This window comes from Perissodus microlepis, chromosome 4 (genome assembly GCF_051167445.1).
Source record: "Perissodus microlepis isolate ML-2025 ecotype Zambia chromosome 4, ASM5116744v1, whole genome shotgun sequence".
Lineage (NCBI taxonomy): Eukaryota > Metazoa > Chordata > Actinopteri > Cichliformes > Cichlidae > Perissodus > Perissodus microlepis.
In genome coordinates, this window is record NC_140464.1 from 9620505 (window position 1) to 9636006 (window position 15502).

The following is a 15502-nucleotide window of genomic DNA, read 5'->3' on the forward strand; positions in this document are numbered from 1 at the left end:
ACTTCATAGAGATCCATGCTGTTGCCATGGAAACACTCACATAAAACAAAACCTAGAGGTATTTCTGAATGTTAAACCGTGCTACACCAAGAGCACAATCCAACATTGACCAAACTAAGCTGTTTTCACTGGCTGTTGTTTTGACCTTCATTTTTTATATAGGATGGTCATCTTAAATATGGATGCAGCTGGAGGTAGTTTTTTGTGTGTGTATGTGTGTGTGTGTTTTGTCCACAGGTGTAGAAATGATGATGTGCCCAGACGTTTGGTCCAGCCTGGTTTCATGTAATTCCTTGATGGATGGTGGCTGACAGCAGTGAAAACAGGCTGTCAGAGATTGTGTTTGGAACAGGAAGAGGTGGAAATGTGTCAGACTGATGATCCTGGGATAGAATCTGAATGTTATTTGATTCACTCCAAGCAGCACAGCGAGGGCAGACCCACGTCAGATCCCGCTGATTTTCTACTCAATATGGCGTAGAAATGACAATGCCCAAAAGCTTGTTTAATTGGGTTTGCATTTTAATTAGTGTGTAAATACACAATGTGAAATTCAGCCCTTTAATAAAAGGGATAAGTTGTTTGGCCTCATTGTAACATGTAGTGGTAATCCATACTCCCTCTGACATGTGCTGTAGTTTGTTTATAAAAGGTGGCAGAGGCAGTGGGTAATGCTGAGTGCACACTTGTCAGTTTGATAGATGGGTGGGTGGCCAGAGGAACAATTGATCGGGCGAAAAAGAACAAGAGGAAACATGAGGAGCCCATATCTACATTTCGACATTAAATCCTTAATATAACCAATAAAACATCGCAATATCAAACAAACAAAAATACCCTGAAAAAATCGGCACTATTAATAAAATGTAAATTATTTTATCAGGTAAACAAACACTAAAAATTTGATTGATGTGCAGATGTTTCATTCTGTAGTATTACAGACAACATGTCATTAAGAGGCTTTTTATTTAGCAGACTGTTTTGGCTGTGACTAAATGAATCATAACTCGCCATGAGTAATAACATACATGTCATGAGTGCCTGTTCCCTGCAACATGAGTCATTCTGGTCCCCCGTTTCATTTTGAATGAATCAGATCAACTCGACCCTTTACTGGCCCTCAAAGCATTAATTTTATACCTGACATGAATCAGATTCTATCTATGGTTTTTATTGTTTGTTTGCTTTGATATCCATTAGCAGTTGTCTAGTAATGTTGATATAAAACATGCATAGTGATATGAAAGCACTCACACCCAAGTCTCACTATTGGCTTTGAATGCATACAGTAAAACATTAGGCAGAACTACAGAAGTCTGACACAGACAATCTCTAGAAACTACAGTGTTGTGCAAAAGTCTTGAGCCACCTCTCATTTCCTTATATTTTGCTAGGAAATTTTGACATAGGTTTATTGAAACATTTTGCACAACTCTAACGACCTTGCAAGTCAATAATTTTGTATGACCACCCTTTATTCCTCAACACAGCCTGAACTCTCTTAGACAAGCTTTGTTGTAATTTCTTTAAGAGGTTTTCAGGAGTGATTCTCCAGTCTTACTGAGGAATATATCCAAAGCTATTATTTCTAAGTTGCCTGCTTTTTGTTCTGTTCTATGTCAAGATGATATCACGGGCTGCGATGGCAGACCGTGGAGTTGCAGTGAAAGTAGGGCCCAAACGCGAGACTCTTAGTGAAGGACAGTGGATTTATTGACAGGGGGTGGAAAACACACAACTATATACAAAATCCCGGCACTGTGGTCCCGTGGCGATTCTCCCTGAATCCCACACAGTGCAGATGTTCGTGAAAGGTGAAACAGTGGCGACTCCAAAAACTCCCACACCGTGACTTCCAAAACACACTCCGCTCCAGATTCCTGGTAACACAAACACATTCAGGTTAGCAGGGAATCTACTTTCTCGAAGGTTTATACCAAGTCCGCGGCTGTACTGACGAGTTCTGACTCAAGGATCCAGCGTCAGCCTCAGCTCAGCTACAGTCTTAAATGCCGCTCCCTTGACGAGCGTAATCTGCTGCAGCTGGCAGAGGACAACGAGCGGCAGGTGTGGCTGTCTCTAGAGCAGAAACACTTCCGGGTTTGCAGTCTCCTCAGCAAACCAAAACCTCCGGAAGCTCATACGGAGAAACATGGAGAAAAAGGAGTGAAAACCAAAAAACCACACGGAAAATATAAACATAAACATACACTAAAATACATGAGCCCTGGGTCCCTAGACCCAGGCCATGACAGATGATCCCACATTGCTTCTATAATGTTTAGGTCTGGAGTGCTGGGGAAGCTAGTCCATGACTGATAATGTTCCATTGTGTATTTTTTTTCTATCTAGGTATGCTTAGATAGATTGTCAATTCTGACAAGCTCCCCAACAGCACTGGCTGAATGCAGTCCCAAACAATGACAGAGTCTTCGGCGTGTTTTTTACAGATGGTTGTAGATGGCAGATTAGCTTGGGTAAAAGACCGAAAGTTGAGGCACACAATGATATGTGCTGCTGGTAAAGTTTCTGAGCTGCCTTTCCTCATAACAGCCATCCCTCAAGAGTCTCTCCATTTACAGCAATGCATTATTAGGGACTGTAACGTCTAGTCCTTTTTACTGAATGATACTCACTCTTGTGCCTCTCTCCTGATATCCTCTGTACATATTAATAATAATGTGAACCATAAATTTTAAATTTTCACCACTCCATGAGATGCCACTTTTTAATCCAGTTCTTGTGTAATTTGGCTTTTCTCCTGTTTACCTTCCTTAAGAGGTTTTTGACAGCCACCCTTCCACTAAGTACATTTCTGATGAGGCTTTGGCAAACAGTGGATGGATCAAATGAAGAGCCATACATTTCTTGGGTTTTTCTATTTCTAGTAATTTTCTAGTTCTGCCACTTCTTTTGTTCTCTACTTGTCCAGTTTCCGTACGCTGCACACCATAACGGGAATGTTGGGATTGTCCTCGTTGGTGCAAAAATACAGTTTTATACCTGCATGCTGTTTTTCAATATGATATACTTGTAACCCACTGAAAACATTTGGGGCATTTTGAAAGAGACATTACAAGAGAGACCGCAAACTGTTTTACTGGTCAAAACAGCTGGAACACAGATTTGGTCACAAGCTCAGTGTATCAGTTAAAAGCAAATATAATGCAGTAGTAAACATGGGCTCTTCCAAATGTTTCTCTTCATAATGCCAACATAAAACTAAGAAATACATATAATACAGAAAAATCTCAATTTCCTTGTTTTACATGTTGCATGTGCAGTATTATTTATGTGTATTTGATGACCATTCTGTTTTTTATTGTGCGGTAAAAATAAATAAGTACATTTTCCCCATATTCGCTGGGTGTATGTATGCTTCCATCAGGAGGAAGCACTGCATCTAATGGACACTTTTAAAACGACATGCAACAACCTCTGTGAAACTACTACAAAATAACAAAAATTAAAACTTGTAACTAGAAAAAAAACTGAAATATTCACATTCAGCTTTACAAATTCATGTTTAACAGTAGTAGTCCAACATCCAGCAAAGAACTACAAATTTTAACTCTGTTTAATTACTTGCAGTTAAATAGTCTCTGACACTGGTCATGTGACATCACAGCAGCATCCATTCAGTAAAATGGATTGCATTCCTATTGACTTTACACCCCTTTAAATATCAAAACCTAATGTTGGCCTAACTTTACCCAATAATTCAACTTCCACCACTGACAATACTGCATTCCCTTTGCTCCCTCTTGAATTGAGTAAATTGAATTGTTCTCCCCCTCAGCTAAACTCGCTACAAACCTGTAAGATAGGGTAAAGCCTAAATACTAAGACCAGCACCTCATTTGAGGGCAGGCTGGCTTGGGTGCAGAGTAGTCTTTAGAGACGGGCTATCACTGCCACTTATTGTGGTTATTTGTCAGTGATCCCCCTGATTTTACAGTGAGCATGAATAGACCGCCAGTTGCTGCGGCTTGCCTTCATACCTTGGCTCTGCAATGCTTTTCTGCAGTGAAGTGTGAACATTAAAGTGAATGTGGAGGAGGAGTCCTCACCAGAGGAAGAGTGGTGGGGGTGGGGGGGCGGAGAAAGAGTAAGATACCAGCAACGGGAGGCAGATGCACATCAGTGTGCATTGGTAGAACAGAGGTTTCACAGCATAGAGTATGAGCATCTCAACAGAAAGGGTCTGGGAGTGTCATTCCTAATCTGAGAGGAGTGCTGACGCTTTGGATACTGTCCACCCATCTGGTAGGTTTATCATACTGCATCTGCCTGATTTGCATGCTAATTCTGCTGTTCATGCGGTGTAAACATTTGTATGTATAGAACATTTACGGTCTATATTTATCAGCATATTTGTATCACCTGATTATAGGATGCAACAATGTTGTAGCCCCTCTGCTGATATTTAAAGTTTGCCAGAGATGAAGGTTTAAAATGACATACTCTATTCGAGCTCTGTTTCTTATTGATAATGATGTGAAATCCAGTGATGCAATGTCTTCTCTGTGGTCATTATTTTTAGACTCACAATAAAGCCGCATTTGGCAATGTCTGCTTCAGGCTGCCCTACATCCCCATCGCACTTCTATTTTTTCTCTAGCTCTAGCTATTTTCATTGCTTCTCCACCGAAAATTCAGTCTGCAGTTCAATCACAGTCTGTAAATTTCACAACCTGTTAGGTACTGCACGCTCTGCTATGAGACGATCAAACTCGTGTATACGGGTCTCTGTTTTCTGCGATTCCACTGAGGCTTAAACATCTTCCCTGCTCAGTGGAGTCTTAGCCAAGATATCCCTCTGCAGTTGGAAATGTAATATCAGCCCCAACTACCTTTCCTAGTGGGAAAGAAGGGGACTCATCTTCACCGTGCTTGAGAAAGTTAAAGCCTGGCATGAACTCAAAGCTGTGAGGAAAATACCTCTGCAGCAACAAACAGCTGATATTATACTCCTGTCTCTTTGTAAGGTTAATGAGGATATATTACTTCATCTCCTCTCACGACTTTAAGTTCCACTTACTTGCCACTGACTGTAATCAGTATATCCCCTAATTTTGCTCTCAGTCACAATTTTGATTATGTGGATGTAGATGGCAGTACAGTGTAATACCCAAAGGATGCTGAACGTTTAATAGCAATGTTCAATAATTAATCTTCAGCTTGCTGAGGACTGATACATAAAAGCAAAAAAGGCTGAGAGTGAGTCAAAGTAAGCCACAACATACGACGATTTATTATCTGCATTAACAGCATTTTTGTTCATTTTGATTTTGCTTCCCTCTCTTAAAAAACAGAAGATTGATTTCTTCATAATTTCTAAGGAGACTGCCAAATTAAAATCCACTCTGTCCATTTTCAGTCGGAACGTGTCCATGCTGTAATTTCACCCAAAGCTCAGTGATTTCTTTTACAAGCAGTTACATTTCTGCTACTACAGACTCGAAGCATTAATCATTCACCACGTCTTTCATATAAAAAATTGATTAAGGTAGGATAATGAGCATCCTTTATTCACATCGCTTCAATTTAGTCCAACTGTTTTCCTTCTTTAGGGAGATTTCAGTTTTAGGAAGGGCGATCGTGGCTCAAAGAGTTGGGTGTTCGGCTTGTAACCGGAAGGTTGCCGGTTCGAGCCCCGGCTCGGACACTTTCGGTTGTTGTGTCCTTGGGCAAGACACTCCACCTACTGGTGGTTTGCTTTGAAGTTCACTCCGTAGAAAAATTAGTATTCCCAACAGCTGGAAGCAGTGTATTTGTTTCCAGCTACCTATAATGGTACTCAGAATTTTCTGAATTAAATATTTATGGCCCAAAAGGACAAAGCACAATGGATAAATCACAAACTCTAGGCTCTTATGTGCTCAGCAAGCATTCTTTTTAATGACAACCAGAAGCTAATAGTATTATTAAATGACAGCTGGGAATAATAATAATTAAAAACAACTGATGAAACATTTTTATCTAGCTGAAATCAGACAAATAAAAGGGCTTGAATAAAACGTTTGGAGACTACCTCATGTGTGTCTCGCTAAGTCACAATTAAGAGCACTTCTTTACTTTCAAGTCCTTATTTTGCGCCACTTGTCGCAAAACAATTTACCACAAATGGCCGAAAGTGCACCCTGATTTCACTGGAGACATCACTTTATGAAACTGAAGCACATCACAAGCTCTAATATGATATTGTTGCTGGTCAAAAAGAAAAACAAATACTCTGCTCACCATTTGTCATCATGAACAGATGATCCCTTCTGATGTAATCTTCCTGAGAGCAAATCCCCTCAAGCAGAGATGAGCTTCTGGTCTTCTGATTTTCTCAGAGTGATTTTGCCGGTGAGCATTGCAAAAATTCCTTGAATTACAAAGGAGAATTACTCAATCAGCACCTGTTAATGGATTGATCCACTAAACTGAAAACCACCTGCTTCATATTGAAAACCAGCAGCTGTGGTGTATGATTAAACAGCAGCAAACTGTTAACTGCAAGTCTCCCAGACATGAATAAGCCTAGAAAGATTAATAAAAATACTTAATGCTGTGATAAAGGGAATAAAATAAGCAATACCGCTGAAATTCATCCTGTAACATTTAAAGGCAACATTTCTTGCAATTAAACACTCAAAATATTCCCAGTACATCTGTCAAAAACATCAGCCAATTAAAAGCAGCCTTTCATTGTTGTCTCATTAATACGTGTAACATGAGCCAACTGGGGATTATTTGGATGAAAAAATCCTCTGGTGCATGCAGCCTTTTTTGCATACTCTGAAAAGTTGTAAATAACTTGTCAAGAAACTACCTCTTCATCATATTGTCAACATCGACCACCAGTGCATAAGCCGATAAGAAAGGGTTTGGCTCGGACAACAGTGTTATCAGTTAATGGGATTTAAGACGTACACAGAAGTGATTCTAAAACCACCAAGATAGTGATGTCTAACATTTGTCTCCTTTCTTCTCTCATTCCAGACCTGCACAATGTCAGACTTTGAGGATTTCACCTGGCCGGGAGGGCAAGCCAATGTATCTGAAAGCTATCAACTGAACCCCACCAGTGTAATTGTGTCAGTGGTCTTCTCTCTCATATTCCTGCTCGGCACCATTGGCAACAGTTTGGTGCTCGCTGTACTGCTGCGAAGTGGACAGGTCGCGTACAACACGACCAATCTGTTCATACTCAACTTGAGCGTGGCTGACTTCTTCTTCATCATCTTTTGCGTTCCTTTCCAAGCTACCATCTACTCTCTGGAGGGATGGGTATTCGGTTCCTTCATGTGCAAAGTCGTCCACTTCTTTATCAACCTTACCATGTACGCCAGCAGCTTCACATTGGCCACCGTGTCTGTTGACAGGTATTGCTTCAAAATACTTGTTTTGCTGAAATACCGAACATCTAAAGCAAATTTCACCCACAAAGAACAGAAAAATTAGCAAATTATCATATTTAAGAATCTGAAATCAATCATATTTGTTCTATTTGCTTGATAAATGCATAGCCTATATATAACATCTCCCATTTGTGGATAACATTTTGAAGTGAAGTTTGCTATGTTGGCTATTGCCACTTCGTTGTTATTGCTCTTATTTTTCTATCAGCTAAGGCTAGCTGAGACTAGCTAGCTTGGTTAGCAACATGCCCTGCAATACTCTGTTTTATTAAACAGGACGATCATTTTGGCTAACAAGAAAAAGAAAACAAAATCAAACCACCTATGTTTCATTTAGCAGATCTACCACCGAAGTCTGAGCCACAGCAATTTAAGCATTTGCTTTATTTCTTTGTCTCTATGTTTGTGCTTGGATATATCACCCAAAATTCATTACTAATATTCTATTAATTAAACTATGAGTAGGTGTTGGTCATTTTCTTGGTGTCAACATAGATTTTCAGGGAACTCAGGTGGCACATACTTTAATATACCTCCTTTTTAACACAAAAAAATTGGATCTGAAATTAAAATAAACCTAATTAATCACACACTCACATATTTCTCTTTAATCTAGAAAATATTAGCCTCAAGTTTGTTGTACACAGAAATTACTTCCATCAAATCAACAGCTATAGCTGTGTCTCTCACAGTCTGTCCTTTATTGTTAAACTCTAAATGTAGGTATTTGGATTTTGCACAAAACACGTTAAAAGCTGACATGTTCTTTCTCTAACATCTAAGACATTCAGTGTCTTTGATGCCAATGTGTATCGCCAGTGCTTTCTAGTGTCTTATATCTAAAAGAAAGGAGAAGAGAAAAACAAGCAAGGGCATGGATTATTAATGTAAGGAAATTATTTAATGCAAGGACATAAATTTATTAAAGAGAGGAAATGAGAAGGATACTGAGGGCACAAATATCTGGGCTCAAATACAAATTTAGTTTAAAGGTGAGATGAAAAATGCCTGTGTAAATGATGAAAAATGTGATATTCCACCTGCTACATTCCTAATATGACAACAAATATAGTTTTAAATAAAGGAAGAAAAAAAAAATACATCAATCTGCCAAGATTTTGGGAAAAACTGAACGACTGAATCCATTGTTTTTCATTTCTAGGACATACAATAGCCTTCAAAAGTCCCTAAGGAAAGCATTGAGAAAGCTTTTATTTGCCTGGTCACGCTGTTAATTTTTTTGTTGTGCTTTATTTTGTTTACTCTCCCACAATGTCTCCGAAATATTACACATTTAATTTGTCACAAATGCATTTTTCGCATCTGGAGTTTAAACATGGACTCCAGAAGCTAAAAATTATATCCCTCGGAGAATAAGCCGTAAGCCACCATTATAGCTGTTGGGCAGCAATAATCAGTCAATATGAGCTGTAAGTGTGCAGCTGCCCTCTTCAGCAGACCCCTCTGTTCACACTGGCTGTGTTTACACTCCAGAGGATTCAATAGTCATTTCCCCCTCAGTGTGGAAAAGAACAGTAACACCTGAGTCGGGAGGGTAATGAACATGTCCTGTCTTCTTCCTTCGTCTTTCACTGATTATTAAGGAAAAACAAAACAAAAACAGCAACATCGCATACAAAAAGCTAACTGTTACAGTTTACACCAAGAATCCCCAGCAGAAATTAAGCCACAGATAAGCCTGGGGGAATAGCAGCACTGACACACACACATAGACAAAACGGTGTAAAGGGATGACTTGCTGCTGAATGTGCTATCTGCAGGCAGATAATATGTATCCTCTGTTTTTATGGTGCAGAATTATATATTAAAAAAGGCTCACAGATGAATCATTCATAAATGTTGTTTCTGTTTAAATTTAGTAAAACATTATTTGGATACATAAACAGTTAATTTCTGCCATAAGCGCATAAACAGACCCATTTGTTTTATATTAATCCTTATAAAGCTAATTCAATTTAACTAAAGAGTAATGTCTGAATACTTGTAGTTTTCCAAACCACTGAGGTTTCAAGTTACCATCAGGTTCAAAGTGACTGCTTTTTGAATTTAATGTAAAACACCGTGGCCCCAATTCACTGAGCTTTCAAAAACCAGAAAGGCTGTTTTCTCAGTTTCTACTGGGCTTTCTGAAGTGTCCTACAAATGTGAAAAGCAAGGACATGGACATTTTGTTTTCTGAGAATTCCTGCCTTTGGCAAAATACTCCCTTGGAGAACATATAACACATAAAGCAGCATGTTACATATGCCAAATATTTAAAGACTAACCAACCAAGAAATGATGAGGTTCCAACTGCAGAGATAATATGTGATAATCAGTATGCTGTAAGATTAGTGAAAGAGACAGCTTTTATTGAAAGCATCATAGTGTCTTGTGGGATTTGTGCCTTCATCTCCTACCTGCTGAGTAAAATCAAAAGCACAGCACCAAGCATGTTTTCTGTTATTCCTGCTGTTTTACAATTTATGCAAGTTCGTCTTAGTGAAAAAGCCTATATGCCATCTCTGTGGATATTACTGTCTCTAAGGTGTCTTATTCAGTAGAACCAACAAACAGCAGTGGAGTAAGTGAATGATTACCAGTCAACCACAAAACTTCAGTGTGAGTGAATTCATTGTGAATGTATAGGTGGCACTACTGTTACAATAATACCTACTCAAAGGATCCAACTGCACTGCTCAAAAAATTTAAGAAACACTTTTTAATCAAGTCAGTTAAACTTCTGGGATACTGATCTGGTTGGTTAAGTAGCAGAGAGGGTGGTTAATCAATTTCAGGTGCTTTGTTGTCAATGAAATTACTTAGAGATGCACTAGAGGTAGTCCAGCTCCTCCAGGATGGCACTTTAATAATGGATTGGATTTATATAGCGCTTTTCAAGACACCCAAAGCGCTTTACAATGCCACTATTCATTCACTCTCGCATTCACACACTGGTGGAGGCAAGCTACGGTTGTAGCCACAGCTGCCCTGGGGCAGACTGACAGAAGCGAGACTGCCATATCGCACCATCGGCCCCTCTGGCCAACACCAGTAGGCGGTAGGGTAAAGTGTCTTGCCCAAGGACACAACGACCAGGACAGAGAGCCTGGGGATCGAACCGGCGACCTTCCGGTTACAGATACGCTTCCCAACCCCCCACAGTGACTTTAATTGTTCAGGCAGCATAACGTTCATTGTTCAGCATGACCATTTTGTGGATGAGTCAGTGATGGTCTGACTGCACTGATTTGTGTCCTGGGTTCCTCCTGGTATGTGACAATGCCCAGCCTCATGTGGTGAGAGTATGTAGGCAGTTCTCGGAGAATAAAGGAACTGATATCATTGACTGGCCCCCACACTCGCACGACATAAATCTAATAGAACACCTGAGGGGAATTATGTTTCGGTCAGGAGCTTGGTGATGGCCTGGTCCATATCTGGGAGGAGGATCCCACAGGACACCATGCATTATCTCTTTAGGAGCACGCCCCAGTGTTGTTATGCATCCATACAAGTACATGTGGGCCTTACAAGCTACTAAGTACCTGTTTGAGTTGCTGCAATGAAGTTTCAGTAAAATGGACAAATGTGTCACATCATTTTATCCTCTGTGATTTTCAGTGTCTTCAGCTGTCTGTAGGTTGATTTTTGATCAAATAATGTGGCATCCTTTCATTCATAATACATTATCCAGTTCATATTAGTGTAGATTTTGTTTTTGTTCCCAATTGAGATCTGATTTATTTTCAAAGTGTTTCTTTAATTTTTTTAGTGCTGTATTGGAAAATATGCCAAAAAGCTGGTATCTTTACTATAAATTTCTGGATTTATAGTACAATCACACTAGGGAAAATTGTGGTTGAACATGTGACTGTGTGCAAAATTCCATTATTTTGTTGCCTTTGAAATTATTCTTTGAGGAAACTGTTGCTTTCAAGTGACTTTTAAGAGTCAAGACAATGATAAAATGACAAGTCATTGATTTCAGCTTCTTGAAGCTCTAGCAGATATTTCACCTTTTATTCCACAAAATTGGTTTTACAGCTTTGGTTACTGGTTATTTTGCAAATTAAGAATAAATATTACAGAATGTAAATCTAATGAAATGTAATGCATTGTTGTCAGTTATATTATCCATGAGTATATACAAGAATTTAGGAGACATATGCAACATAATCACACACTCATGTGAGCTGTTTTTCTCCCTTAAGTGCTTTTGATATGTTGACTGTTTTGTATTGTCTTGTATTATTACAGTTAAAACATTTAAAGTAAATTACAGCTATATAGACTAAAGATATGCAGTCACAAGTAATCTTTCACTTTCTACTTTTTGACATATACAGTTATAAGTTCAGACTTAATTACTAAAGTTTTTAACCTGCTGTCCCCATTTTTCTGTATTTTGCAGTCGAGATTACAGCTCAAACATGTTATTTTCTTGTCTTTATAGGTATCTGGCTATTCGCTATCCTCTGCGCTCCAGGGAGCTAAGAACCCCTTGTAATGCTGTGGTTGCCATGGTAGTTATCTGGGGTCTTTCCCTGGTCTTTGCGGGTCCATATCTCAGCTACTATGACCTGATTGATTATGCCAACAGCACTGTGTGTATCCCCGGCTGGGAGGAGCAGAATCGTAAGGTGCTGGATACGTGCACCTTCCTGTTTGGCTATGTCATCCCTGTGCTCATCGTGAGCCTCTCATACACTCGAACTATCAAGTACCTGTGGACGGCTGTTGACCCTCTGGACGGCATGTCAGAATCCAAGAGGGCTAAACGCAAAGTCACCAAAATGATCATCATCGTCACTGTACTTTTCTGTATATGCTGGCTGCCGTACCACGTGGTGATCTTGTGTTACCTGTATGGAGATTTCCCATTTAATCAGACCACATATGCCTTCAGGCTTCTCTCTCACTGCATGGCCTACGCCAACTCTTGTGTCAATCCCATCGTGTACGCTCTGGTCTCCAAACACTTTCGCAAAGGTTTCAAGAAGGTTTTCAGCTGCATCCTCAGTAAACATGGGAGAAATAAGGTTCACGTGGTTCATGTAGCCAACACTGTGCCTGGGTTTGAAGCCGGCTCTACGGAGGTGTCACAGATGAACGAGGAGAACGTGCGACAGAATGAATGTGAAATGATCAACAGGCCAGTCGCAGAGCCAAGAGAAGCCACCGTGTCCCTGAATTTGCCCTTTCAGCAGCAGCAGACTTGACAACTGGTTCAGATTGGCTAAATTGGCTCAGCACAGATTGCCTTTTGTGAAAGACGTTGAAGCTAATGTTTAAACATTTACTATTCATATATTCATATTTTTGATGGCAAAAAAGATGAACAGGGATTTGTTCATATTTGGAGAGACAAAATATTAAGGAGCATAAAGCTAGTCCACTACAGAAATGTATTTGTTTTATCACTTACCTAAACATATATTTTATATCCCAAAACAACTTCCTGTTACTTAGAAAGTTAGAAATGTTTATTGTTAAGCTAAATGAGAAATGTTCTCACTTTCCCCTGTCTTCACTATTTGCCTTAATCATGGTTTGCACTTTACCTCATATTGTCATTTGTCACAATGTTTGAGACTTCATATTGTCCTAACACTTTCTAGGACCAACACAGAACCTGTCCTATAATGTTATGGTATGCTTCACCTGATCCCAAAAAAATATATATTAATACCTTGGCAACTGGGGAGGGAATTTCATGTGAGTCAGCACTATATGCTACTTTTCTGACTTCAAACAGGCTTTTTCATGGAGGATTGGGGTCCCTCTAGAGCTCAGGCATCAAAGTCAGAAATATGGCAATGCACAGCAAAGCAGTGCTCCTCCTCCATATAAAGACCATCTTATGGGATTCATTAGAATTTCCAACACCATGTTCAACTGTAGATTTCGTGTTCAGGTGCTTCGAGCCCTCATATGGCATTTATCCGGCATTAGCTCAATTTTAGCTGCACTATATACAACATTTTGACCTACTTCAACCTCCAAGTCATTAGGGCTCCATAAGTGGAGCAGAATGTTATTTGGGTTCATTGTTTTGTATTTTGCATGAAGATGCTGTTCTGTCTTTTCAAGATATTGACAGGTGGTACATGTTAAGTAAAAATAACATGTTTGGTATCAGCAAAACTTGATACCAAGCAGTTGTTGGTAGAAATCTTTAAAAAAAAAAACTGGGCATAGTTTATTGCTATAATTGTATTTTGTGATTAACAAATTCATGGCATGTTTGGTGTGAAATGCTATATTTAAATAAATATGTTTCTCAAAAGGCATACTTATATATTGAGATTTATGTATTTTAAAATGTATGTATTAAGTGTATTTTATTTGTGTATTTAAAAAACTGTGAACTGGTTATCATACATTTGCTTTATTTTTCCAAATGAAAGCACACCCACAGGGTGTCCCTGTTTTGTGTTGCTGTATGGTTGTCTCCTACCTCAGAGCTGTACAAAGCTTCTTAGTTGTCTTCTGTTCAGGTTGTGCGAGATGCAGTTTTCACCTTGAAAGATTGGACTTCTTTCAAGACGCAACACGTTTCTTTGCAAAATTATACTGAAGTGTGTTTGCTGTAATACTTTCCCATCCCATCCTATGGTATACAGCTTACTTAAGTATATCTCTGTTGTACATTTTAAGAAAATATATTTAAATAAATATCTATCAAAGTGATTTAAAACACAATGTACATCACACCTAAAAACAAATAAACTATTTTCTGCTGTGAAACTGTACTGAGGTTATTTGTTAGTAGCAAAATAAGCTCCAGGAGGTTACCTCGCACATGGTGGAACAGTGGTTAGATCTATTGTCTCACAGAAAGAGAGTCCTGGGTTCAAACCTGTGTGGAGTTTGCATCTTTGTATTTTTTTTTTATCAAGGTGCTCTGGTTTCTCCTGCCACCAACAAAAATGCTAGGTCAGTGCCATCTGTCTTTGCTTATTTTATACTACATAAGGAGTTCATTTTAACACTTGAGGTAAAGAATTGTTTCTTATTTCTCCAGAAAAAATGTTTTTTCTGCTTTTGCAACACTCACTGTAGCTTTAAACTATTTGTGTTGAATATCTTCAAATGCTCTTCTTGTCCACTCAGCGAAGACCTATTTCATTTACTGCGAAGCTTACTTCATAAAACTTAGCATTAAGCAGCTCAAAGAATATTTAACATCTAGGCCATTCAACTGAACATGAGTAGGTGCTTAAAATTAGAGCCATGCAAAATTTCCCCACCATACTTGGTAAACTGTCTGAGTTAGAGGTTTGTGAAGTAAAAAGGTAAATGTTCAACAGCCACAAAAAAAGCTCTGTAAAGGATTTTCTGTAGATTTTTGTCAGATCTAGTGATTGGTCTGCTATTGTAAAACATTTTTGATACAAAATCCACAAAAAGAGTATGCATTTTGTCCCCATCTATACCGCAAATGACTGTTTTTGAAAAATAACAACAAATCTGATTGTAAGATTATGTTTGGAATGAATGTTTAGAGAAATGTATTAGTAATCCAAAATATTTTACTTAATATTCTTAATTATGCAATGATGGTTATATTAGCTGCTGTATTCAGCTTTGTGAACCATTTTTACATACAATGGGGAGTTCTGGAAGTATTGCTTTTTATAATCCTTTAGTGAAAGGAGTATTACCAAACTATGAAAACACCTTATTACAAATACTGGCAAACTGTATATAAAGTATCAAAAGCAGAAAAAAAAACTTTCCCCATCAGTTTTATCTGGACTAATATTTCTTTATTGAGGGTTAATGTTCAGTTGAAATAACCGACTTTAAGTAGCCCACTTTACATTGTGTTCAACCTCTTATAATGCATTAAAAATCATGTGTCTATTAGCAGAGATGGGCAATGTAATCTGATTACTTTTTTCAAGTAACAAGTAAAGTAAGGGATTACTATTGCAAAAACGGTAATTAGATTACCGTTACTTTCCCGTAGGAACGCTGCGTTACTGCGTTACTAAAACCGTGATTTTTTTGCGAGAATGTCTCATGACAGTGACGTAAGCGAGTGCCACGTTTGTGACAACAGCTGTGTGCAGATCAACAATGGATAA

At 38.7% G+C, this 15502-nt stretch overlaps 1 protein-coding gene across 2 annotated transcripts; it reads left to right on the forward strand.

Annotated features, from left to right (window-relative positions):
• The first annotated feature begins 4092 nt into the window (after positions 1–4092).
• Positions 4093–14159, forward strand: galr2b (galanin receptor 2b). 2 transcript variants are annotated; one of them, XM_084925507.1, is made up of 4 exons: positions 4093–4266; positions 6263–6354; positions 6991–7373; positions 11866–14159. In XM_084925507.1, exons 2-4 carry the CDS (start codon positions 6313–6315, stop codon positions 12629–12631), a joined length of 1191 nt encoding a protein of 396 aa, XP_084781633.1. In that variant the 5' UTR covers positions 4093–4266; positions 6263–6312; the 3' UTR covers positions 12632–14159. The 2 variants fall into 2 exon arrangements, with proteins under 2 accessions (XP_084781633.1, XP_084781634.1); XM_084925508.1 differs by lacking the exon at positions 6263–6354 and having other exon boundaries at positions 4094–4266.
• The last annotated feature ends 1343 nt before the right edge of the window (positions 14160–15502 follow it).

What these genes read in the sequence shown, in the direction of transcription:
- galr2b (XM_084925507.1), top strand. Translation starts at nt 6,313, where the DNA reads ATGAGCTTCTGGTCTTCTGATTTTCTCAGAGTGATTTTGCCG. An exon ending in TTCTCAGAGTGATTTTGCCG is followed by an intron (nt 6,355 to 6,990) that starts GTGAGCATTGCA and finishes CTCTCATTCCAG; the next exon opens with ACCTGCACAATGTCAGACTT. An exon ending in GCCACCGTGTCTGTTGACAG is followed by an intron (nt 7,374 to 11,865) that starts GTATTGCTTCAA and finishes TTGTCTTTATAG; the next exon opens with GTATCTGGCTATTCGCTATC.